General features: G+C 45.7%; 1 protein-coding gene across 1 annotated transcript in view; it reads left to right on the forward strand.

Annotated features, from left to right (window-relative positions):
- Positions 1–26,708, forward strand: part of ppfia2 (PTPRF interacting protein alpha 2) — a gene marked incomplete at both ends in the record, with an annotated part of 154,420 nt that overhangs the window by 104,909 nt on the left and 22,803 nt on the right. Inside the window, 6 exons of the mRNA XM_080022206.1 lie at positions 13,267–13,368; positions 16,653–16,817; positions 17,560–17,634; positions 21,680–21,790; positions 24,657–24,878; positions 25,887–26,033. Of these exons, the coding sequence (XP_079878332.1) occupies positions 13,267–13,368; positions 16,653–16,817; positions 17,560–17,634; positions 21,680–21,790; positions 24,657–24,878; positions 25,887–26,033 (822 nt within the window). The remainder of the gene's footprint in view (positions 1–13,266; positions 13,369–16,652; positions 16,818–17,559; positions 17,635–21,679; positions 21,791–24,656; positions 24,879–25,886; positions 26,034–26,708) is intronic.

A 26,708-nucleotide genomic window follows, 5' to 3' on the forward strand; every position in this document is an offset into this window, starting at 1 on the left:
GCAATACAGCATAGAATGTATAACAGGAATCAGCATACTGTATATAGTAGCCTATGGAGTAGTATCTAGTCCATGAATGCAGTGGAGGGTAGTTTGATGCATAGGAATATCTATAGGCTGTTGATAGCACCCGGTGTCATGAAGTACTCGTCACAAAATCTCTCACGTGAGAGCCCTCGAGGCCAAAACAATGCAGTCCACCTCTGCTTGACCCCTCTACGCTTGTACCCATTCATGTATTATGAAGCCAGATTGTCCCAAAGAGCTCCCAACATTTTCTGTGGAAGTGGAGTCGCGCCCTACCCTTGACATGCCCTGGCCGCCACATTAACATGTCACCAGAGAGACACTCTCTTTCCCCTTCCTGTCCTGAATGCCGTTGTGCTCGGTGTGTTCCAAGCTGTTCTGCACAGCGAACCTTGTCCCCGGGTACAGTTGGTTACACATCAACCTCCCACCCATGCGTCATGGACGACAAAATGTATGGACGTCTTGTCGGATAGCTCACATCTACGTGACGGGAAGAAGATGGATTTCAGCTCTTGAAATGGCAGGGAGAGATCGCTTCTTAATGCTTAGTCACAAGATCACATTCAGCGCTATTTTTAATTTTTTTATTATTATTATTGTCATTTATTTTTATTTTTTTTAACTCATTATAACACTGACCTGCAATATCTGGCTACACATCAGTTCATGTGCCATCCTACTGACTAAGGGGTTTACGCCTGGCTCCATGGATTCAAATGAAGGTGTCATGGGGCCACTGGTAAGCTGTGGCATGGGCCACTATTTACAAGCCAGGGAACTCTTCTGTCCAGTGGCACGTAAGCTTTGTGACATAGCGTGATGGATGCTGCTCGCAATGGGACCTTTAGGCAAAATCGCAGCCAGGCAAGCAGGAGGGCGAGCGCACATCTGCTCAGTCGTGTCCCAGAGGAGCTAGGGGGACATTGGCAAGCCAAGGGTGATGTTCTATGTCTGCACGCCACACCTCACACTAGTAACAAAAACGCAATTGCTTTCTCCTCAGCTTTTTCTTAAATAAAAAAAACAGAAAAACACAATTCAAAACATGAAGTTGTATCTATTTGCATTACCTCCCACCTGAGCCAATCTGGGCCAGGGATCACTGTAATTAGATAATTTGTCATGTTGATTTCTTGGTCCTTAGAAGTCAGAGAATCTATGCAGTTTGCGTAGGCAGGGAAGCTGTTGTATTTGATTGTTTTGTATTTGAGTTGTATTTGATTAGATTGTAGATGAGGTATATTTTCTAAACAGGCTCTGACAAAAGAGTTTTGTATATTCTGTCGATTTAATTGTGTAGCCATATCGGTTTTCAACATGGTAATAAAAATAAAGGTTTGGTCAGTGTGGACGCCATTGTGAACAATGCAAACGCTCACTTGGCCTTCAACCATGCGACAGACCTTTAGGAAAATGCCACCGATTCAAAGCACCAGGCCTCTTAACGCTAATTCGCTTTGACCATCGCCAGAGGCCATTTGACTTTCAGTGCCTGCAAAGAGACAGAGAGAGAGTGAGAGAGAGAGAGAGAGAGAGAGACAGAGAGAGAGCAAAAGACAGGAAATTAGTCTGAGTGTGTCCATATGACTCAATGTCTGACAATATGATCACTGCATTGCCCCCACGGTCTTTTCAGTTCCAAGGTTCTTTATCCGTCCAGGTGAATTATTGGCGACTTATAGATGCTCGGAGGTTGAGCTTTAAGACAAATCGACATGGAAGACGGGGTATGTTGGAGGTTATTTAAGTCATTTTTTGGACCAGACATAGTCAACAAACAAAATTAATGTCGGAATCCTGCGTGACGCAGCCGAGCACAGTGACCACAGGGCGTAGTGGCCGGCAAGGACTACAGCGGAGGAGGCTGGAGGAGAGAGATAATTCCAATGACACTCAGACAGCTCAGAGGACTAGCAGAGACAAGACCCAGCAAAGGACAATGCTTTGTCTAAATCAGGCAGCTAAATGGGGACTTTACAATCACCAGCCCCCAGAGCCACTGGACCGTGCCCGACTTTATGTCTCCCATAAAGACATGTCCCTAAATGAAATCTATCAATGACCCTGTATGTCTTAAATGGTACCGTGAAGAAGCAGTAGGTTCATTTCCGACGTGGATAGGCCGTGCCAAGAATGGATAGCATCCACGGAGCTGTGTTTTGCGAGGCCCTTTGAATGGAAGTATATCATAATGTAATCTCGAGTTTTGCGTCCTTATATTTCAGCAGTGGATCAAGGGTGAAGTCCCCTAGAATAATAATAAATACAAAATAATAAAATTAATTCATAGTTGGAGATTGAGAATTTCAAGTCATTATTCAGTATATTCTTTAACACCGTTTAAAATGTTAATGTTGCATTGGCGTCAGTCATTTCCTGCCACACTTTGCTGGTGATTCAGCTGTCAAGGCTTTTTTTTGCCGTGCGCTACACATGGGAGAGCATTCTGTTTTGATGCACAGCGGGTTCTCGGTTTGTTATAGCTGCCCATGGATGCTATCTGTGTGGACACAGTAATGGAATCACCAATGTGCCAAAAGGCCTCCGTCTACCTAGTGTAATCTGTTCAAATCCCACCACTTGTGTGATGAATTTTCTGAACGTGGCCTCTTGCCTGGATGGGGCCTCTTCGCCTCGACTGTGTTGCCTTGTTATCAGCCGAAACAAAAAAATGACTGTAATTATCTGACATTTGGTCTTAGACGTAAAACACCACATCCACTCTCCACTGCCCAGATTTATCTTTCTCGACCTTATGGTGTCGTGGGCAAACAGCGTGCCGGGGATGTTTCTGGAACAGATTAATCTCCTTTATCTCCTATGTTATCCGCAATGCAACAGAGGAGTCTGAATTTCCATAACGTTTCATGCTCGCTATAAAGCAACCCTCTTACCAGGCTGGAACTTCATCAGTGAAAAACGCATGAGACATGATTGATTTTCAACCCGGGACATCTGAGTCCAAAACATAAAAAAATCGAATCCAGAGATAGAGCGATAGAATGTGACCAATAGATAAGCCACTTGCAGAGCGAATAAGGGTTTGATCCCGTTACTTAGGCTTTGATAATAGCGCCGTGATAATACTTTTTCAATTGTGATTTTCCTGTTTTAGATCGTACATATGCATGAAAACATCTTAGTGAAATTCAATTGACGCCTTTACTCCTAGCTTTGTTTTATCCTTTGCTCTCTGACACTGAAGACATTAATCACTGTTTGTTTCAATACTCAATAGTGTTTATACAGTTGGGTCGATGTCAGCAGAAGTAATGAATTTCGATGTTCAGCCCCTATGAGAATTCAGCCACGCGAACATCAACGCCATAGAACAGCCGACTAGACCGCGCTCACAGGACCTGCGGTTTCACCATTGCTGTGAACTTTCGGAGAATGGATACCGGGTTGGTCTGCAGCGGAAGGTATCCACTCCCAGCGTACGTGGTGCGTGTCAGCCTCGTGCCATGGACTAAGGCTATTCGTCCCCCGGATGGTGCATTATAGCCTCTCCACGGGCGACGGATGATGAATGACCTGACATTTGCAGGCATGCTTGTGCGAAAGTTCCACGGCAACCTGCGTCCGTGTCGCTGCCTGCCCGCCCGATGTTATTTGCTCCAAATTAGAAGCATGTGGCACATGACTTTTACATGAGGAAAACAGGAATAGCTGCTTCTTGCCGGGTAATAAAGTTTTCTTCCCATCCCTGACCTTTTAAATATGGCTACTTCTTCACCATACATCGCGGTAGTATCAATCCATCACCATAACACACAGTGTCTCTTTGTCCAATGAGAGAAAACATATTGAAGCAGGAATGTCATTGCAACCAGCTGTTTGCAGCTTGAATCTCATTTCCTTATTGAGAGCACAATCATTCCTCTTGAATGGGGCCTTGTGGATTCTCTGCCTTGACCGTGCACTCAATTGGACAGGGAAAATCCTCACGTAACACGCACGCACGCGACACAGTATTTCAATACCTCCCATACAATGCAGGATTTATTTTCCCATTTCTCACTACATTTCACCCCAAGATTGCACATTATGTGAAATCTCCGGGATGGAGTTAACCCCAAAGGACCATATACAGTATATACTGTACATATATGCTGTAATAATAAACTGTAATAAATAAAGTTTTGACACTCCTGACAACAGCCTCACTAAATACCACTTGTTTGTTTCATTGTGATAGAGAATGTTTTTTTCTTTGTTAAATTGGCCTGCTTTGACTAAGCTAATCCTTTTGGCATAGTATCAGATCAGTATCTTTTAGGGGTTTAGAGGTTTTAGGTTACTGCTCATTTTGGAGTTGGGTCATTAGGCTTACTGAGGTTTGAATGGATCAAAATGGTTTTGAGGGTTGGAAAGAATGGTAAATTGCAAGGCTGTAACTTCCACCTCCGGATTTACGACCAGGCCCCTTGGGGCCCTTTACAATATAGAGACGACCCCTCTAAGCTCCCAAAGTAAAGGTCATTGTAAATCACTGTACACACACATACACACACACACACACACACACACACACACACACACACACACACACACACACACACACACACACACAATTTTGTTTTTAACCCTTTAAAGTCATCCAAGATTGTGGCTGCAGTACATCATTTTGAGTATTCTCACTCCCATTCACATGCCTGCACTCGTTTAAGTGCATATCTCAGTTTCCTGCGTGTGATCTATGTATCTGCTCGGCTTTGTGCCTCAAGAGAGCTCTTTTCACCCAGTATCCAAGTAAAGGTTCCCAGTCTTTGATAGTATTTCTCCGTAAAGTGCATTTGCGTTGCCCTGGTGTGAGATGCACTTTATTAGGTACGAGATGATGACAAGATTGTCGTGGTTCACAACAACAACAGTCATAGAAAAGAGTTTATCTGCTGCGTATATTTGGATTCCGTCATTTTCATCTTGATCTCAGGGTGTTTTCACATTAAAACGCTGTCCTTTAAAAGTGGACCAAAAAGTAGTTCAAATTTGCATTTGCGTCCATATTGTCAGTTAATTTGAAAGAGGACTCAGTGCTCTTTCTGTCCACACTATAGTTCCTCTGTAGCTCAGACCTTTACTGCTTTGGATTATGGGTAGTTTTTAGGGTTGGCGCAGGCGCTTCCACACAGAATACTGTCCAGTTTGTCGTAAAAGGGGCATGTGTCTTTTATGTCAGAGGATTCTCCACTTTTTCTCATTTTATCATGTGTGGTAACATACGTTTGATGTCGTTTTTTTTCACTTTGAGGCAGCACTGCAGTACGGTCCTAATGAAGCTGGTGGTGTTTCTGTGCGTTGTAGACAGTTGCCGTTTGATGTGTTCTGGATTCCATTTGTGAAGAAACTGAGTAGTTTCTTCCTCATACCAAACTCCTCCTCGTGCGCTAGTCTTGCTAGCGTGACCAGTGGCCATGGTTCCATCTATTTGTTTCTTCGAGCGTCCCAGTGCAGTAGCATGTGATCTGTCTACAACAAGCCTAGAGGGCTAAAATGCAATGGCAAAGGGCGAAGTGAACCTGGAGGCGCTTTTTGTTCACAATGAAGCGAACAGTACTCCCCGTGGAGGTATGAGTACGGTTTGTTTCAGAGGAGTCTTGGTTATTTTGGAGTGTTCACATATGCCAGAAAAAAAGCCTAATCACTCTGAGTTCATTTTGGAAGGCTGAAACGGACTACAAGTAAGTGTGAAACCACCCTAAGGCGGGATCTTGGTCTGGGAATGGATCTTACAGGTTCGATGCTACTTTGTCTTGTGAAGTTCCCAGCTCTGATGGAAACCGTGCAATCCCATGCCCAGGCTACACAAAACCATCCATCCAGTAGCCATTCAGTTTGAGCTCTTTCCAACGCGGCGATCTTGATGTTCTTAGAGATGTATAGATGAGGGAGGCAAGCTTTGGTGAAATCTGACAGGCGCTTAGCTAAACTGGATTTATTTCCTGGTGTTTGGAAGACAGTAAAAAATAACGAAATGTGCTCAAAAGCACTTTTGGCCTCCTACATTTTCTCCGTCTGGTTATGAGGAACCCTGCTATTTCTTGCTGTTTGTTTGTTGCGAGGCTTTGATGCCGTGGTGCCAGCCACAACTGCATCAGCCCTCCACTGAGAATTCCAAGAACAAGTGAATCCGCAAACAACAGAATGTTCATCGGTCTCATTTATAGAAACGCTGGGTTATTGACCTTCAGTCATGTGGGACTGAGCAGCAGTTGCAGATTTTTTTGAGGGATGAGTCAGTCCCCTGGATCAGTCTGGTGTAATTGTGACAGAGACACATGGACGTCAACCACGTGATGCCTGGGGACACCCCGCACTACATCCCCAGCTTGTTCGCTGAACACCACGAGCGCCTTTTATTAGCACGATGATGTGTCTCCATGAGGAGGACCAGATGCTCAAACAGCAAAAGATGAGCTCTCTTCATATTGAATGGCAAACGAATTAAGCATGTTTACTGGACTGAAGCACACAGATCCATTGGCCACGACAACTCTTAAGTCCACAACAAGGCCAACTAGCCCCCCGGAGTCCGGACCTGTATCTTCTTCGTGAGATGTGGGCTTATGATACTAAGGTGGACAATGCCTACATCCAGCTAGAGTGCCTTGATCCATTGCTGTACTGAGATCAATTCGACTTACTTTCACGTTCATAAATGATGAACTTGTGTCAAGACTAGAGGTCTCAACTATAGATCTCCATTAAAGTTCTTCAGTGACACATGGCTAGTTATTAGATGTCAAGTTGAACGATGGATCATTATCCGTGATCCATAGATCCCGAACCTCCATTACACTTTGAGGTCGAGCAGCGACCAGGTTATTTTAGATTATTGTAAGCTCCTTGAAATATTAAAGCGTGAGGGTGATGATAGTCGATGCAGCGTGTAGCGTTGTTGCACAGCATGAAGTGCACACGATGAAGACATTTTTCAACTTTCAGATTGCGTGCTTCCACCCATCATATATTTATAACCTTCTGCCTGGTCCTCTCTTTGGTCTTGGTACTGTAAATATAACGTTTATGAAATATTAAAGGCCTACAGTAGGAGCTTTCTGTGAGACTCGAGTGTATGACATATGAAGATGTTCAGATGTACAGTATAGGGGAGTCTGTTGTCATGCCTGTTGTTGATTATCAGGCACTTCCCATCAACACTCAGTGTTAATAAGCACAGTGCATTCAAATTGAGCTCCATTTCACGCTTTTCTTTCAAAAACGGTGCGAGCCGAGGGTTCTGGGATGTTTTTGATTTAACGGGTGAGAGGGTGTCTGGAGCTTACGTATGAAAATCGAATGCTGATGCTTTTAGGGGTTTCTTACAGCAGCTTTATTTTCCATCCGCCAATCTCCAGTGTCTCGGCAGTAGAGCTGCTGTCTGGGTTTCAGTGTGTGCACCGGCAGTCTGTCAATTACACCACATCATGAGGCACGATTGCCATTTCATTTAGTTTGAGACACACGCACGCACAAACTCCATTTAAACCGGGGTATGCTGTTTCAATTGGAGAGCGTTGAGGCAGCTGCCGTAGAAGCTCACATTTACACAGTAGTTTAGTGACCCTCTCACACTCACATGCAAGCACACTCTCTCACACACACACACACACACACACACACACCGCTTGCCAAATTGCAGTGGTAGGCAGTTTGGCCAGGTAATGAGAAGTGTAGGGGCTGGGGGATAGGGCTGTTCTGCAGGGTCCAGCAGTTTGGGAGTGAAGGAATGGACAGACTTACACTGACTGCCCAGCTGCTTGACCTGACTAGCAAACAAAACGGAGGCAATTTGTCAAAACAGGACCTTTTTTTTTTTTTTTTTGTTATGACCTAAGGCCCAACTCATAAATCTGCAGTCAGATGCACAAATTGTCCCCGCACTTGTTGCCATTTAGTGATCAGACGCCGGGAAACGGCACATTCTTGACAAACACGCACATCCAGTGCCACTGTTTATAGCCGGACGGCTATTAGAAGTCAGCATTTCCTCATCTTTATCCTTCCGAGGAAAACCGCGCTGGGTTAGAGCCTGCCATCAGTCTTTGTTTTCATCTCCTTATACAGGTCTGCATTTTTTCTAAGATAGATAGATAGATAGATGATGTGATTCAATTCTCCTGCTCAATCTCTTTTTGTCTGTCCCCCATTACCCAGCGGATCAAATTCCTCCCGTGGCGCATTCAAAACATTATTTTTCTTCCTCCCTTCTTCCCTCCATCACTCCATCCTGCCGTCAACAGTCAAGTTATTTATAGCAGGAAGCCTTGGACGGGGCCTGTCATTGGAAAAGGATTCCACCGAGTTTTTTTTTTCCTTCAGAGACAGTGAACCAAATATGTGATTGGAGACGTTCAAATGTCAAAGTTATGCATAATTCAGTACGGTATGATCGCTCAAGCTTAACATGTATGTGGTTCATGAAACAGCTCATATTCTTGTAGCTATATTGATATCGTGCTCCTTCTATAGCATATCTGTATAATGTTGCCACTAACTACATAGGCAATATACAGTATAATATATGTTTCAGGCTTCGCCAGTGACCTGCAAGCATGTGAAGAAGTGAGAAGTAATGGTAATAATTTGTCTTTGTCAAGCTGTTTTCCTTTACCATTTCAGCTCGCCATCCAAATCCCACTTTCTGGTCACTTGTGCTTGATTCTGTTTTTTTTCTGAATGGCTTGATATGAGGTATTGATTGGGATTAGTGCATAAAACGATAATGTTCATTATCGCAATCATTTTTGGGTTTTCCTCCATGTCAAAATAGTGTAAGCTCGAGAATTTCGGTAACGTCTGACGCGGATCGGTTCATTTATAGAAGCGTAAGGCAAGTGGCAAAAGAGAAATTGGGCGAAAACTCAGTCAAGTTGGACGATCCAAAGACGTCCTTTCACCTCAAGCCAATGAAGTTTGTCGATATAGAAATAAGCCCCGCCCCCTCCCTCCTGGATAGGTTGCACTGGTGAACACACCACAGACAGAGCGGCAGCGTCCAAAAGGAGCGACTTGGAGGAGAAGGAGAAAGATCGTCCGTATCGTTGACCGAAGAGGGCCACATACATTGATAATTTGGTGGGGTTTTTTCATATATTTAGGTTCTGACCCAAAGCAGACGATGAATATCCATTGTCAGGGTTCCTATGCAGTATGGAAAAGTATTTTTATTTAATTTTATTATAGTACTTTTATTTTTCGTCATTTCCAGATCTGGATAAGTATGGGGAGAAAAAAAGAAAAGAGTGTGGAAAAATATTTGTGTTTCCAGAGTATTCTGTTTTCTAAAATTTAAAATTCAGAATTTCCAAAAAATGTCGTCGAAAGTGAGCCTAGAAGTATGGCGTGCGACTGGACGCACCCTCCTATGCAGAGCTGCCTGTACGTCACAGCCTGCAAAACAGCTCTGCCCCAAGTGCCTTGTTACCGTACCTCATCTGGACATCCACGATCAAATTAATTTGAAAGAAAATGCAGCAATATCTCTGAATTGCACATGTGGATAGCATCACAAATAACCAAATATTAAGCTCGTCTGGACATTTATGAGTTATGCAGTGATGCAGTTATCAGAAAAAGGAACGGACCATCTTTTCTGCATAAAGCATAGGTGTTTGACAGTGGAACGTCGTCCAACTTTCTGCGTAGGAGTGTGGGGTTAACGGCCGCAATGGTAAATGCAAGTTTTCCTGGGGCCGTCTTGATAACCCCTGGTTGAACTTGCCTGGGTTTGGTGTAAATTGATTTGTATGCGCTACAGTACCGAGCTACAATCTCTTGTCAATTTTATGGCAACGTAAAAGTCAGAATGTAACATCCATGTTAACAGTTGGATTTTAAAAACATTATTTACATAATAAACATCAAGCTATTTATACTCAGATATCAAATACAGACGGAAAAATCTCCAAAAGGTGTAGAATTTTTAAATGGAAAATGTGTAGGAACCCCGAATTGTGTAAAATATGTCGACGAGAAACATCGACAAAGACAGGCAACGCCACAGACGTTGATTTAGGCCTACTTACCATATTCATTTTGATTTAGATTTTATCAAAATTTTATTGAAGTGAGATGTTAAAGCAGCTGCACTTGTTACTTCTTGTTTTTGTTCACTTCTTACTAGTGCTGTGCAATGTTTTATCATATTATTATACATTATATGAAATTACTGTTGAAGAAATTACATTTTTTTTTGTTTTTTACAATGCAGATTTTTATTTTAACACTAGTGTGCCTCATGGCACGCAGTACACCTGTCTTCTTTAAAAAAAGAAGAAAAAAAATTAAATAAGCATTTAACAGAAATTTTGATTTTTTTTTATATATATTGTGACAAATATCGTTATCGAATGGTATGAAAAATTTTATCTTGATAACGTTTTTGGCCATATCGGCCAGCACTAATTATTATAATTAATATGGAGAGACAAATTGGGAAAGGTTTCAAGATGCCAAAGAATAATGTTCAATGACAAACCAATACACTGTGTTCTACAAATAACCACATCCGGTCGGTCTTTCCATCATTGTATTGCAGGGGCTGTGTGAGAGTGCAGGCTCGTTGCAAGTTTGTTCAGAGTGTCAATATATGGCATTTTCTCAAAGTATCCATGCTTTATAAGATTTTGCTTCAGCGGGGCCAGAAACGATCCGTCTTATGGCCTGACACTGTGGCCTTTAGGGACCGGAAGGGTTGAAAAACACTGCCTCACTCCTGGAGTTGGAGCCATTGCTCTTGCTCAGTTCTGAAAGAAAGGACTGCGCTGAGACAGCTGCTTTGAGGAATTGCCAAAGAGATTTATAGTTGGTTGTTGGAAAATTATGAAGAACTTCCAGCATACGAGGCTGTTCAGAACAGAGGTGGTGGATTGTTTGGTTGAGCAGTATTAAAGCAAATGACACAATCCGCAAAAAAGGATTTCTCGTTTAAAGAGGAGGTGACTGTGAGTAGCCGCATTCCTCTGGGAGAGAGATTTATGAGCGCTCATCTAAGCCCAACCTACACTGGGCGTACAAAAGAATAATCGCTACTAATGCAACGCGGCAGGCTAGTGGTACAAATGTTTATTTCGCTGGATGTCTTTTATCATTAATCACTCTTTTAAAAAAAAAAGGTTTGAGTGTTGCGTTCTTCCCGTCGATGATGCATCAAGACTCCTCTGTCTCGCCAAGTCAGTTACCACGCCAACGCCTCTTATTTTGCCCTCTTCTCTGCTGTTGCCATGGTAACATCTGGGTCTTGACTGCTGACCTCAACCTGTAGCTAATCTCGTTGTCAGCACAGCAGGCGCTGCTTGTCTAATTGACACATTTGACCATAGGATGTAACCTCTGGCTTCTGACTTGTGAGCTTAAGTTCCACGTCAGGTGCCGGTAAGTGGAGTCCCTCTCTCTGAGGGTTATCTCATCGTGAGTTGAAGGAAAATTCAGGGAAAGTATCCATGTGAGCTGGAAGGCACCGTTATCCGGTTCTGCCCTCAGATGAAGCCTCTTGGCCTCTCAGTAAAGGCCCTGTGCTCTGCGAACAGCTGCTGTAGCTGATCCTCCTGATCTGATTCACTCTGCTCAGGGGCTTTATTCTTGGTTGACACCCCCTTCCTGTACCTCATGTGCTTGTGTAGGCATCTGGGGTTGAAGTACATTCAGTCTCCGATCAATGCGTAGGAATTTCCACACGATTAAGGTGGGTGATAATTGGGAATCGTCATCTCTGTGGCTTGTCAGCGGCGACAGTATGGGGTGAAACATGGCTACGCTCACTTGAGTCGGTGTGTAACAGTGAGCTATCCTCGACCCTCGAAGGATCAAAGGCCAGATGGCTGACTGACTCAAGTGCCTGATTATCAGGCGACCAGGTATGTGAAAGTACGGAGTTGTGGCCTAGAAAAGTGGCTCTGCTACTCACGTTTATGCTATGGCCTCGGTGAATCACTCCATTGTGATTGGGTGGAAGATGTTATCATTATTCTAGGAGTTGGGGATACCCAGCATGAGTTCAGGTGACTAATCTGGAAACGTAATGTTCGACAAGCCAATGATTGCAATAGCATAGATCTCACAGTAAAAGTTGAAAACGTATCCTACACATGCCTCCCATGCCTCGTCCTCCTAACACGATAAGCTGGGAATCGGGGCAACCTGGACTTGCCAGTTCATAGCTGAGCAAACTAGAAAGCTGGGGTACCACATCCCCTTGAATTATCTCAGATTCTTCGATTTGTGTACTCTCTCTTGTTGAAAATCGTACCCATCTCTTGTTAAAAACAAATTATCCTCTTTTTTTTTTTATATATAATTGATCAAGTAGCCATACTACTGCAGGATAATGGTCTTTATGGTGTAAGTTTCCCACTTCCTTGTGGTCCATTTAAATCCAGCTGATGGATGTACACTCTGTCAGGCTTTATCCCTGCAATACACCACGCAGTACACACTTCATCGGGCCTTGAACGCCGCCTCAAATCCTCCTATCACATCGCATGCGGACAGGAGGTAGTCTGTACGTGTCATTTTCAACCTGCCCAAGACGTGCTCGCTCAGGCAATGCTTAATTTAGACTCAACCTGACAGCTGTGCGGGTCTGAAGTCATTTTAAGTGAGAGCTGTTTACCGAAAGCCTCTTGCGGGCGCTGCGAAGAATCCCTCGGCGGTTTGGCAAAGGAAGCGAGCTTCCGTTAGCCATAATGATGCCCGGATCACCGCCATTAGCTCAGTTGCTAACGGCAAAGATTCAGAAATCCTTCAGAGACGATCTCCTCGCCGCCACGTCTCGAGAAGGGTTCCCCCCCCAGGTGGAGCAACAGGGTTTTATTTCCGCCTTCATCCTGATAAGTGCTGTTGTTCGGCGGCCGCGTCCAAACCCTCAACCCAGGAACGAATGTCCCCTGCGCCGTACAGATCCAATCCTCTTAAGGTTTTTTTTTTTATGTGCATTACTGTTATCGTGTGGAATCCCTCCCCTGATTGTCCTGTGGATTTAGCCCTATGCGTTTTTCCTCAGGTTCAATCTGGTCTTGGCAGCAATCTTTCATTCCCTGCGTCCCCTATACAGAGCATCTTGTCGGGCTGGCAGCCATGCTGGGTGTAGCTGAGAAATGGGGTGGTCATATTTGATGCTGTCCAATTCCTTTTTAGTTATTTTCCTGGCAGGGCTTCACTGCCGTAACAATGAACCACTTATCTTCCTTGGCATTGCTCTAAACCTATGACTTCCTTGTTTCCGTTGAACAGGAGTTTGCCGCCCTGACCAAGGAGTTGAATGCCTGCAGGGAGCAGCTGCTGGAGAAGGAGGAGGAGATCTCCGAGCTCAAGGCGGAGAGGAACAACACCAGGGTGAGTGTAGTCCTGGCAATTGTGCAAAAAAATAAAAATAAAACTGAAACCTGTACTCCACCTCTACTCTACCCGCCTCTATTCTACTCCACCTCCCTCCACTGTACAGTACGTCTACTCTAACTCTTCTCCACCGTTATTCCATTCTACCTTCCTACTCTACCTCCCTTCTCTCTACCTACCTACTCTACCTCTACTCTACCTTTACTCTACCTCTTCTCCACCATTTTTCGACCCTACCTTCCTACTCTACCTCCCTCTGCTCAGCCTCCACTGCACCTCCCTCTACACTACCTCTTTTCTACCATTGTTCTACTCTACCTCTACTTCACCTCCCTCTACTCTACCTTCTGTTACTTATCTTCCACTTCTATTCCATCCCTACTCTAGCTGCACTCTACCTACCACTATTTCTATCCTTCTTTCTTTCTATTGACCCCCCTACTCCACCTCAACTGTTCCTCCGCCAAACCTTTCTCCGCCACCCTCTACCTCCCTCTATTCTACCTCTACTCAGCCTCCTTCTGCTCTTCCTCTACTCTACTCTGCCTTCCTACCCGCCGGTCTGTTCACACTGACACTGTTTACTGGCAAAAGTCAAGTCTGCAAAATTCCCATAGATTGAGGGTGAGCACGCCTTGCCATGGAGTCCTGGGAGCATCCAACTTTTAACTGTCAACTAATCACCGATGCAGTTGGTTTTTAATGATCGGCCCCTCCCCCTCCCCAGCAGCAGATGTCCTCATCTCTACGTTCGGCTCGTCATGTGATCGGGGTTGGCATAACAATCTGCGTCCTCTTGGCCCCTGTGTGACTCTGTGTCCGCCCAACCCTGTGATGGATTAATTTCACACGGTAGCCAAGGCTTTTCCTAGAGGTTGTGTTTTGATGCGAGACGCGCTGAAGCGAGCGTGGTCAGTGATCATATCCAATGCCCAGGCACACCTCATTAGCTGCAGAGACTTTGGCTGAACACTTTTTCCATTTTTACTCATCCATGGATCGCCGCTCAACGGTAAAACTTAACGCCGAATGGGACCGATGCCCCGAGGTGACCGGCCGAAACTCTTGGGAACAACGATCAAAAGCAGCAGCAGACTACCTCAGCTTTTCAGATCTGCAGTCCCGTATCGCTCCAATAATAATAATAAAAAACGAATATATTTCCCCTGTTTTATTCTTTCGTAAAACCAGATGCGAGTTCTAAGAGATAAGACTTGCTCTTCCCCAAGCAAAAATATTGTTTGATTTACTTTGGTGTGCTGTGTGTCTTGGATGGTTTTCACAGAAGCCAATGGATTTAAAAGTAGGCCTACGCACACACACACACACACACACACACACACACACAGACACACGCACACACACACACACGCGCAAGCATGCACGCACGCACACACATACACACACACTCTCTCTAACACACACACGCACACGCACACACACACAGACACACAGACACACGCACACACAAACAAAATGAGGGAGGAGGTGGGGCAGAAAAAAAGTCATTTTCCCTCTCTGTCTCTTCCACTTCATTATCACCTTGACTTTTCCACTGGGCAATTACCAAACAAACTTTAATTAGACTTGCTTTACTGTTGTTAAGGATTTAAAAGTGCATAATTAAACTTTCGAGGTGTTGCCTTCACTTAATGGACTGAAGCGATGACAGCAGAATTAATGTCAGTGGAGTGCCAGGTTAGATTTGAAAGCTGTGGTGGATTATCATCGCAGCTAAATAACCGTAAATGATCGTAAATGCACGTTAATTCTACATGATAAGAATTAACTGGATGGAGCAGAGAGCAAATTAATATAAATAAAGAACTGCAATTACTGTCGTATATTTGCCCTAATTTTTACATTTGAGTAATTACATAATATATGTTATATACTGTATGTAATACATATGTGGTCATAAATAGTATGGTCACTGGGAGCTTTAGGTTTGTTTTCACTAGTTACACAAAGCAAAACCAGATTCCTAATCTGCCGTTAGACGCCACCTAACCAAGTTTTCTCCAAGCAGAAGGGGTTGTGGTTAGAACATTTAACCCAAATCTCCAGTAAAACGTTAACTGCTTTTCAAAAAGGATGTCGATGCATTTTTTTTTTTTTTTTTTACCATTTTAGCATTTATGGAACTGTGGAACTGTTGTATTGCATCAGGGAGAAGCATAGAAAATAACTGAATGGCTCCAAAATGAAAACAAAATACCATAGGTGCATTTGACACCAGAATACGTATTATCCAACCACCGCGCTTATTCATGCACCATGCACCGTCTTGTCGGGGAACTCTTTGGTTAGTGAAGCGTAGCTTTGCCAGGGTTGGTGCAGAATTCAAAATAATTTTACAAATTTTACTTATAATTTTTTTCTCAAAGTTATTAAAATGATGTCTTCTCGCCATTACCTGTTTCACCGGTTGTTATGAGCTTCCATCATAGTAATGACACTGTCTATGGGGGGTTCAGATAAAAAAAACAAATCAAGAAAAAGGACGCCAATCTCAATTTCAATGCGTCATAGTTAAACCAAGAACCATCAATGTATAGAACTGTACCTGGCAGCCAGACGGCTTTTCTCACTTATTCTAGGAGGAGATTTGCTATTTAACTCCTCTTTACTGGATGTTGCCCCCCTCAGCGCTCCGCTCCGTCCTTGAGATGCTTTCCACCGGCAATTGATTTTATACGGCATTGTGCAACTCGGTAATGGAAGCAATATAGTGCCATTCCCTCTTCCCGTTAAAATGTCCAAATGGTATGAATTTGTTTTCAGCTCAGACAGGTACTTTCACAGCAAGAACGCAACACACCACGATGTTTTCACCTAATAAATGCTTGTAAATTACATGACATGATTGACTTTGTTGTTTAGACCCTTCGATAAAATATGTGTATTCAACGTTCACTTGAAAATATGTAGCTTTGTGTTGTGGCATTACAATGCCCAAGGTAACGGTGTGGAAGGGAAGGACACAAGAAAATGAAAATAAGACTACTCTAAAGTGACTAAAGTAACCTAATACTTGTCATATGATGTAAGGAACGTTGCCCACTTACCGTCAGTTGCAGCCTGGCCGTCCTACTGTAGAAGGTGGATTTCTTCCATTTTTTAACTCCTAACTCTGCCGAGGGATTTTCCTGGGACTGTTTCCTTGCCCAGGTGGGGGTCAAGGCTAGTGGGGGGGGGGGGGGGGGGTGCCCCTGATTTCTAGATGAAAAGCTTAAGACGAAGATGATAACAACTGTCTTTGGGGGGGTTTGTCTCTCCAGCTACTCCTGGAACACCTGGAGTGCCTGGTGTCCAGACACGAGCGCTCGCTCCGTATGACGGTGGTCAAGCGGCAGGCTCAGTCTCCCTCGGGAGTGTCCAGCGAGGTCGAGGTCCTCAAAGCGCTCAAGTCCCTGTTTGAGCACCACAAAGCTCTGGACGAGAAGGTAAGGTACCTTTGGGTCACTGAGAACAGATTTTTTTTTGCCAACCGTTTCAGTGGCTGAACTCGGTCAATGTAGACCAAAATAGGCAACTGTTGATTCAGCATCACCGCTCCGTCCGAGCCTTGGCGAGCGATATCGCCGTTGTAATCCCCCGAGCTCCCGCTTCAAAAGGCTATGATTTTATTAGGGTGTCTCTGACAGCGTGCCGCTTAGGGCCCGGCCGTCCAGCAGGGTGACCCCCGTCTAGCCCTGCAATCCAGGATCAGCCTTCTCTCAGATCTGACATTTTAGTGGGTCGCAGCGGTTTAATATTGTGGGGCAGCGCAGGTAATTGCTCCATCGGTGCTGTGACAAATAAGCCAGTGCGTCGGTGAGGGAGCGAACGCTGCGAGCCCCCCTCCTCCCCCACCCTCTCGACACAGAGGGGAGGAGAGGGAAAGCCGGTTTCTTTCAAAAGCAATAAAGGCCTCTGCCCGTGGACAGAAGCTAAGCCCCTGCTGTAGAGCCAAGGCTAAGTGTTATTGTAAGGCCAAGGAAGTAGAGAAGGGCTGGGATTGTCAGAATGAGAACGATTCATCCTTTTAACCCCTCGGTTGCTGCACGAGTGAAATGGTACCAGGGGTTCAGGGGATAGAATCCAATCCCATCTCGCTGTCACCTCCTAACTGCCCTCAACTATTTGGTAATCTCAATGACAGTCCTACAAGAAGAAAGTGATATGAAATGGTTGTCTGGGTTTCAGGTGAGAGAGAGACTGCGGGTGTCACTGGAGAGGGTCTCGGCCCTTGAGGAGGAGCTTACAGCAGCCAATGAAGAGGTAAGACCGGATACAGTCAATACTTGTACTTGTTGTATCATGAATGTGGGTCATCTCAATGGCCGTGTGTGTGGGTGGATAGATGTTGTAGGGATGGAAAGTCAGGGGAAAGTCAGAGGGAGATGACCGAATGCATAAATGAATATTTCGTTTCAGACGGAAAACTTGGTAAATAACGCATGCAGGTGCCCTCCGACAGCACAAAACGGTGACGGGTAAAATACTTTAATGTTAATGAAATGTCTTTGTAATACTTTGTAATGTAATACTTCAATGTTAATGAAATGTCTCATTTTGTATATGTAAAAATCTAAATTTCCCACCACCTCCCTTTTCTCAGCCTTAGGCAGTTTTATTACGGCTACACATGTTGAGTGGCGCAGAAGTTAAATAGACTATTTCTGCATTTCATGTCAGTTAACCTGCTACTGTAATTATCCAAGCATATCTTAATAATGACAGCGTGAACAATAAAGAATACACACTTAAGCTCGACCCACTCCCCGTAAAAGCAGGTCGGGGTTGGGGTCCCTCCCTCACTTGATCCCTCGCTTGTCAGCAGCGGGCGCCAGCCTGCCCCGGCCCTCCTGCCCGGCTCATGCCGGGACCGTTGGCAGTGACCGCTTCAGCCGAAAAAAGAAACGCCCGAGGCTGGCGCTTCGCAGCCTGTCAGCCGTGCCATTCAAAGACGCGGGGGACTCTGACGATGAACCAAAGGGGTTTGGTGGGGGATTTGAGAGACAAAGAGAGATAAGAGATGAAAGCAAAGGAAGGTGGGACTCTTCACAGGAGACACAGGAGGAAGACCGAGCGGCAAAGTCATTTGGAGAACGACGAAAGTGTTTGGAGCCGCCCAAAAAGTGACAGTGATATGACGAGACTGAAGAACAGAAGGAACAGAAATGGAGAAGGGCGGGAGGAAGAATCCGTCTCCCTGCTTTGCGGGGTCGGAGCAAGGGAGACTACAGGGGCGCAGAACATTTGACAAGGTCTAAGGAAATGGAGCGAGACGGTGACAGGGAGTTCTATTTAACAGACGAGTCATTCCCTGCTTCTTAATCATTCGTTCCTGGAGCTGCCTCGCCGCCGCCGTTGTAGTTTCAGCGCTTTCCAAACGCAACATGCCGCACAAACCGCTGGACAGAGGCTGCTCTTCACTGAAACATCCCGTCCGTGACAAGACATTTCACTGGAGGACGTTGCGCCGTGAAAGAATTCTGTCACATCTCATCGCCAAGGTTAGACAGAGGCCTTCCATACTACACGGCTGAGATTTGGTCTCGTCGGGGCGGTAGACAAATGAGTGATGGGCCTCGAGGCAACGGTTGTTAAACCGGCCCCAGCTTGCAGGAACGTCCACACTTGCGATGCTCTGGGGGGAAGAGGGCCTGGCAGATCCCCTCTGGCTGCCGGGCAAGCCAGCCTGTGCGCTAATTGATTTTAGGGGGGATTGGGCTCCGGTTGGAAACCGCCCGTCCCTCCAGGATTTGAGAGACTGCTGCCTTGTCTAACGACATCAATGACCTGTGACCCTTTGCGTAGTCCAGGGTGTTTGCACCGATTACCGCCGCTCTCTCAAAAAACTGGTGACTCATAAATTTGCAATTTTCTTCTCATGGAACGAAAGCCTTGACGCGGGCCTGAATGGAACCGCGTCCATAAGATTAAAAGCCTATAGGTCCATCTGAGGACCGGGTCTGGGCTGACTAAGATCGAAAGACCTTGTCGGTGTTTCCTTCCTTTCCTGCCTGTTTCCCTCTGCTTTAATCCCCGAATAAAGAAACGAGCCCGTTCTTCCTAAATAGCAGAGGATAATTTATTCAAGAAGAAAAGTGTTGAGTTTATGCGTCGGGTTGGCTATGGCTCGTCTCCAAAGTGTACCTTTCTGATCTTAACGCTATCGCGCTTTGCAGGGGAGACCCCCCCCCCGGCCACCGAGGGCCCTCATTTGGCGAGATCAAACGTTTCCGCACCTCCCTCCCCCGCCCCGTGATTTGCATCCGTCTGACCTCTCCTTCGTCTCCTCCGCGCTGAAACCGTACTCTCCATCCACCGTGGAGGTGCAGAGGGGAGATAACGAAAAACGTCTGGCCCCATTTTACTCTGACTTGCTTGGCTCCAGTCTCTCCGTCAACAGCCACATCAAAGGAAAATAAGAGACCCATTGATTTTGTATCCGAGAAATGCCTCCTTTCCCGAAGATTTAAGAGCCGGGGACGCGCCGGTGCCGCTCCCCATTCGTCGCACGCTCTCATCTTTGCGTCAGGGGGGTTGTGTCGGCGTTTGATCTCGGAGCCGGAGAAATTGCTGACAGTTTTGGCACGACGCCGCGGTACCGTAAGGGGGCATAACTGTGCCCTCATTAAATGCGGGCAAAAACGCAACCGTAGGTAAGCTCGGGGCGTCGGTCTGGGCAAACCGCAGCGAGCGAATGTCGCTGCCTGATTTTAACGGAGCTTAGACAGCTCCATTGTGTCTGGAAGAGAAGCGCGTCTCCCGGACCCCGCTCACACGTTGAAGTAATGGATCCGTCGATCACGATTCCGTCCGTCCACGTCCTGGTGGAGGCGGGGTCACGGCATCAAGGCTCGGTTCGAACCCGCGTGTTCAGGCAGCGGGCAACTGATTCGTCATTTGACAGGCGTCATCTCTGTCCACGGGGACGCCCAGGGTTGTTCTCTCATTCCTCGTTGAAGCTGTTTGACGCACCGCAGCAGTCCGTCGCTTGAGGAAATTCCGTTCCCGTGCCTTTCTCGCGAGGCGTAAAGTTATCTGCATACTGATCGATTTCTGAGCGATTTAAATTGTTTGTCCTTGCCAGTGACTGCGTTGCCGTAGCTGACGCAGAACACCCAGCGCCCCGATGCGAGTGTTTCGTTAATATTTTGTATGAAAAAATACTCGCTTGCATAATACACATCACTTGAGGGGCTGAGCTGCCGGATCTATTTGCAGTTTACACGCGCTCTGCCGATTTCCAGGCCCGCTTATTTGTGTAAATCCAGGTTGATTGGAAGATCCGGTGAATCCGGAAATGGCAGGATGTCATTTTAATCCAAAGCAGTCGCAAGCATTACACCAGACTGCACTCAGGACCGGCGCCTGCGTCAATCTATACTTAATGACGTTGTCGTCACTTTGTGTGCTTACCGCAAAATCCTGAAAGGAACAGAGATACACAATGTGTTCCTTGTGGTGCGCCACCGTCAAGAGCATCGGCCACAGTTTACAGGCTGTCAGCGCACACATAACCTGGGACATTTTTCGGGGTTAAGCCTCACCTTCCAGCTTCCCTCGCATCGTGAAAAGAATGTTTGAGAAGACAGATGGCTTACATCCCTGTTTATGTATTTATTTGTTTATTTACCTTCCTCAACTACCGGAGCTTTAACAAGAAGTTAAAGAGTTCCCCCTCTGTCTAGAAACAAGGGATCCGGCAATTTGGACGATTACCGCTGTCGCTACCTGTGTATGCGAAGCCATAATCACGCGAGTGCTGTCATGGAATACACTAATAATAGTTGTTATCGGACACCCCGTCAAGGGGATTACGACCGGACGGCAGATGCTCCAGGTGATAAAGCAAGGGGGAGGTCCCGCCGAACGCAATGATTATAGTGATCATGCCGGCGCTCATTGACGTAACTTCACGCCTTGTTGCAGAAATTCCTCAACAGATTCCAGCTAGGGACACTCTGCTACCAGTGTGGCTGTAAATGGTAAATAAATCAGTAAATTATGTGAGGGTTCCACTGCCCTCAGTGGTTTCATAAGAATGCTTTACACCTTCATTACGTTTGTAGTGCAAACCTGGGAGACACGTAGGATAGATAGCGGCGTGTATGTATAAAATATAACATCGCTGGTTGTCAACAAAATACATTTCTTGTGTCTCTGTTCCAAGCCTACAGAGGCGATGAACATCTCCGGTGTCTGAAGTTACTGTATATCATTAAAAAAAAGCTGCTTTTCTCATTGTTTGGAGTCTGAACTTTTTGCAGCCATTTCAACGCAACACCTTTCCCCATCTGATGCCTTCCCGCAGATCGTGGCCTTACGAGAGCAGAATGCCCACATTCAGAGGAAAGTGGCATCTGGGGATGGTGGAGAGGACATGCTGGAGGGCAGCGAAGCCCAGCAGAAGGTGCATGGAAAGGTGGGACAGCTGAACACATACTGAAATTGCACTTTACTATCCACACCACATGTCACCACATAGACCAGCTTGTTTTAGGTAAACCATCAACGGACTGCAAAGATATACATCATCCAGAGCACGTTATTCAAAGATATTGTCCAAATATGCCTTGTTTGAAGCCTCAAGTTTGGGTATACACTTGCCACTTGTTTTGGCCGGAAACAGAGACAGGTATTTCTGAATTTGGGAATTTTCGAGTCTTGGTGTGCCTTGTTTGGGGGAATGAAACCACCACACAGTTGAAGGCGAGCCGAAAATCAAGGCGATCACGGCCACGAATACACATTGTTTAAACAAATTCAAAATCTCAACCCAGACACTCATTATAAGAAGTAAGCCTAACACCTTTTGAGACCCTTGTGGGAAAAAAGAATATTGACTTTGTATTTTGATTTAGAAGTTCTTTTTTTTTTCCATTGACTTACGTTGAGTCGGGAGTTTTTCGGAGCCAGCGTCTGGCGGCCGTTCTAGAATTGCAATTTCAAGCACTTCTGCATTGCAGAATTCACATTCACATTCACTCTGAAGGACTTCCGCTCCCAGGTGAATGTACTTGCCGCGACCTCAGCCACTCCCATTACGCCAGAGTGCCAGTGCTTCTGCATAGCTGAATACAAATTGCTTTCTGATAATTAATAACAGCTAGAGGGTGCCGCCGCATCCGCATTCACAAGATTGGGCCGTTGAGCGTGTGAAGCCCCAAAGCAGATCTTTAAAGAAATCCCCCTTTAACATGCAGACAGCGTGCATCTCCCCAAGACTACCTGAGATAGATAGACGGATAGATCAATGGAAACGCTGCCAAACTGGATTGGGTGGGGGAGGTTGTGTGTGTTAGTATAAAGACATGAATAGCGCTCTAGGTAAAGAAATTGCCTGCCAAGGTGCCAGCTATGGTGTTATTATTATTGCTGTTGTTTTTTCTTCGGGGACTTTGCCCTTTGCATGTAGGCGTATGTATATGTGGATTCCACAAGAACATAGACTGTCATGTCAATATCCAGTATGCATGAATTTGAACGCTTGCAACTGCGAGTGATTGGAGGACAGCAGCCACACCCTGGTCTTTAGGACGATGAGGGCTGGTGGTCATATGACGACGAAGAGAGGACGGAGGAAAGGGGGAATAAAGGGCATGAGCAAGGGATGGATGAAGAGATCTACGGAAGTAAACATTAACTCGCAGAGGGCACGAGGTCAAGTCGCCAAACCTCTAGGAACATAATTTATAGACTTACAGACGGGCCGGCTGATTCAGCGTGACAGACGAGACTTTAAATTATTCATTTCCACATATTCAGCTGCAGAGGGCTTGTCAAATTGGACAGCTCTGCAGGTCTGGCAAATTTCGATTTTCATTACTCAAACATTATTACTCATATTCCTACATCTAGTCTATGGCTGGTTGCTGAAAAGCTATGAGCAAAACATGTAACATTATCTTTCCTGGACAAATAACAAGATATGGTGCAGTACACCTGTTGTTTTCCATAAATAAATTGGACCTTCGTCATCATCGTCCCTACAATGCAAAATAATTTAGGCCTCATAACATTCTCTCCGTGCAGATCAAGAGTGCAATAAGTTTTATTCAGTAAACAGCGGGTGCACTTTGGACTGGAACTCTGCCGAAATTCAGACTAAGAGAGGAGGCGGGAGAGGGTGAAAGAGACGGGGATGTTGCAGGTCCGTGATCAGAGCGTCCCGGTGAGCAAGGCGGCCGTATTAAAATCAACGGTGTCATTTAGTGCCACCTCTCTCGGGTTAGTCATTGATCAGGGACAGCCGGCAGACCGGCCCAATTAGGTTTGTCCTCACAGATGGATGGCTGGGGTGGAGGAGCTTGCTCTGCAAAAACCCAAAAGTAAGAAATAATATTCTATTTCTGCCTCTTATTGTTTGGATGTAGGTATACCGTTATCAAATCGAGTGGCAGAATCCCAAAGGGAGTGTTTTCCAACGGCTGTTTGGAGAAGATGATGAAGATAGTGTAGTTGCTTGTTAATCCCTTCTGGTTCTTCTCGCTTCCAACCATCTCCGCCGAGTACCTGTTTGTCTCTCCCTGTAATTAATCTTCCTCTCAGAGACCCCGGGAGCGAGGTGGAATTAGAAGCCCAATAGAACTTAGTCACGTTGCTATTGCAGGAGTCACAGCGGCCTGCAGAGACTCCGGCGGAGCCTGGGCAGCCTGGTCTTTGTCAGCGTCCCAGAACAAAAGAAAACAGGAGAGGGGCCAGAGCTTGACCTCCTGGACTTGTGAATTTGTGAGGGCGCTGATGTGTTTTATCCAAAGTGGGAGCGATGCCGGTTCTCAAGGCCCACTTCACACAGGCGCCGAGACGCCGTGGCGCGGCAAAAACACACACCCACACACACACGCACACACACACACACACACACACAAATAAAATCAGGAAATCCGATTTACAACTTTTTTTTCCTCATTTTGGGTTTCATGTTCCCTCATATCCTATCTGATACTCCAGACATTGGAAAGCGGGGTTACCCTCACATTATGTCACTGCATGCGCCAGTGACATAATTTTGAAGTCCGGCAAAAGTCAAAGTACATACAAGGCCTTCTTATAAGGGATAAATTCATGGTAGTGATGGAATGGGCATCACTGTGCCCCAATAAAACCATTAACAGAAGATGATTTATAGATAAATCAATATCAAGTAGAAAGTGACTAAAGTAGCAGATGAATATTAGGCTTTCTTGAGGCAAGGAAGACAAAAATCGTATGAAATAACATGGCGAAATTACCGATATCGCGGCAGTCACTTAATGAAAGCTCACCCCGGCCTCACCCATCTCCCCCAGCGGCTGTCCAACGGCTCTCTGGAGTCGGCCCACGAGGCAAGCCAGGTGGTGGAGCTGCAGGACCTGCTGGAGAAGCAGAACTACGAGCTGGCCCAGATGAAGGAGCGCATGTCCTCGCTGTCGTCCCGCGTCTCCGAGGTGGAGCAGGAGCTGGAGACGGCCCGCAAGGACCTCATCAAGTCTGAGGAGATGAACAACAAGTACCAGCGGGACATCAAAGAGGTGGCAGCACACACATGCATACACACAGATTTTTGCCACTGTACATACAAACAAAACACACGCACACACTGAAGAAAGACATCAAAGAAGGGCTTCATTTGCCTAACAAGCTTGAATTAGCATAGACTCTTGCAAACTCTCTTTTTTCTGCGCCTTGTGTGTGTGTGTGTGTGTGTGTGTGTGTGTGTGTGTGTGTGTGTGTGTGTGTGAGAGACTAAGTTTGTAATGCACACACACACACGCACACACACATGAAGTAAGGCCACCTGGAGGCAAAGCATGCAACGTCTAAATGCTAAACGTAGATGACCTGTGAATGGATCTGCCATTGTTCACTCTTGAAAGTTATTTTTAACTTGTGACAAATGGAGTTCTTTGAGTGATATTGCCGGGTGGAAAAACTAGGCAGGATTAGAAAAACAAGTTTTCCAGACGAGATTGGTGCCGTAAATGGCCGACTAAGCAATCACAAGTTTTTTTCGATATGTGTCAGAAAGAGTCTTTGTGGACTGAATACCAGCGGACTGATTATGAATATTAGCCGGTGGCTCCTAGTCCCTGACCGAGATTACTATTGATTGCTGCAGTGACGACGCAGACAGGTGTGTGTGTGTGTGTGTGTGTGTGTGTGTGTGTGTGTGTGTGTGTGTGTGTGTGCGTGCGTGCGTGCGTGCGTGCGTGCATGAGAGCTGTCCATATCTTTTTTTTTTTTTTTTTTTTTTTCGACAAAAACCTGTCCATTTAAAGGCGTGTGCATGCCGGCATCTGCAGAAAACCAACACTGCTTGTCCATACAGGAAATGTATCATCTGTGTCAAGGTCTCCACTGGGGTCTTTCCTGCTTCGTGTTTCAATGGTGTAGGCAGACACACAAATTAACTCGACAAACATAACCGCCACCACATCGATGAAGATAATGACACCACCCTCACCCCACCCTTGCCCTCCCACCGGCACCTGTTTAGATCCACGTGTGAGTGACTTTGGATCTGGGTTCTCTGCCCGCAGGCCATGTGCCAGAAGGAGGACATGGAGGAGCGCATCGTCACCCTGGAGAAGCGCTACCTCAGCGCCCAGCGCGAGTCCACCTCCCTGCACGACATCAGCGACAAGCTGGAGAACGAGCTGGCCAACAAGGAGGCCTTCCTCCGACAGGTACTGTACGCAGGCTCCTGCAGCGGGCTCCTGCTGAGAAGAATATCCACGGGATCATCTTGACATTGTGTTCGATAACGTCGGCGCTACTGGGAAAGGAATGTTGAATAGTCATCTCGTAGATGCTTCTTTGGACAAAAAGGCCTGTTCATCGTTGTCATTTGAAATGATCAAATCTGAGTGCTGAATATTTGTCTTGTATCCCCGCCATCGTGTCTTTGGGATTTGTTCATCGGATGCCTCAGGGGAGAGGAAATGTCTCTTTATCCCAAAGGCCCGCCAGACACGTGCTGTCACGAAAAGACACATCCGTACGCACAAAGACAAACTCGCACACCTGCAAAAGGTACAAAAAGACTCACTAACTGTTTGCATCAAGAATGAAACATTGCTTTGGATAATTGAACGTACTACCCACAAGAACACAGGTTGGCAGTCTAGCTATGAAGCTTCCTGTCTTATATAATATCATGACCTCAGTGAAATACTCTCCTTGGCGCAAAGCCATTTAGAGCTGGTTTTATGGAGATTTATGTTACTCTCCTTGAAGGAAGAAGTTATTTTTTTACCCTTAACCTTATTTTTTGTATCATCGGGAGTCAACCCCTGAGTGATTGTCATCAGAATATTTAAATATGTCTCCAATATTGAGGGAACAGCTTCAGATGACTACAG

The sequence above is a fragment of the Zeus faber genome (assembly GCF_960531495.2).
Source record: "Zeus faber genome assembly, chromosome: 21".
Classification (NCBI taxonomy): Eukaryota; Metazoa; Chordata; class Actinopteri; order Zeiformes; family Zeidae; genus Zeus; species Zeus faber.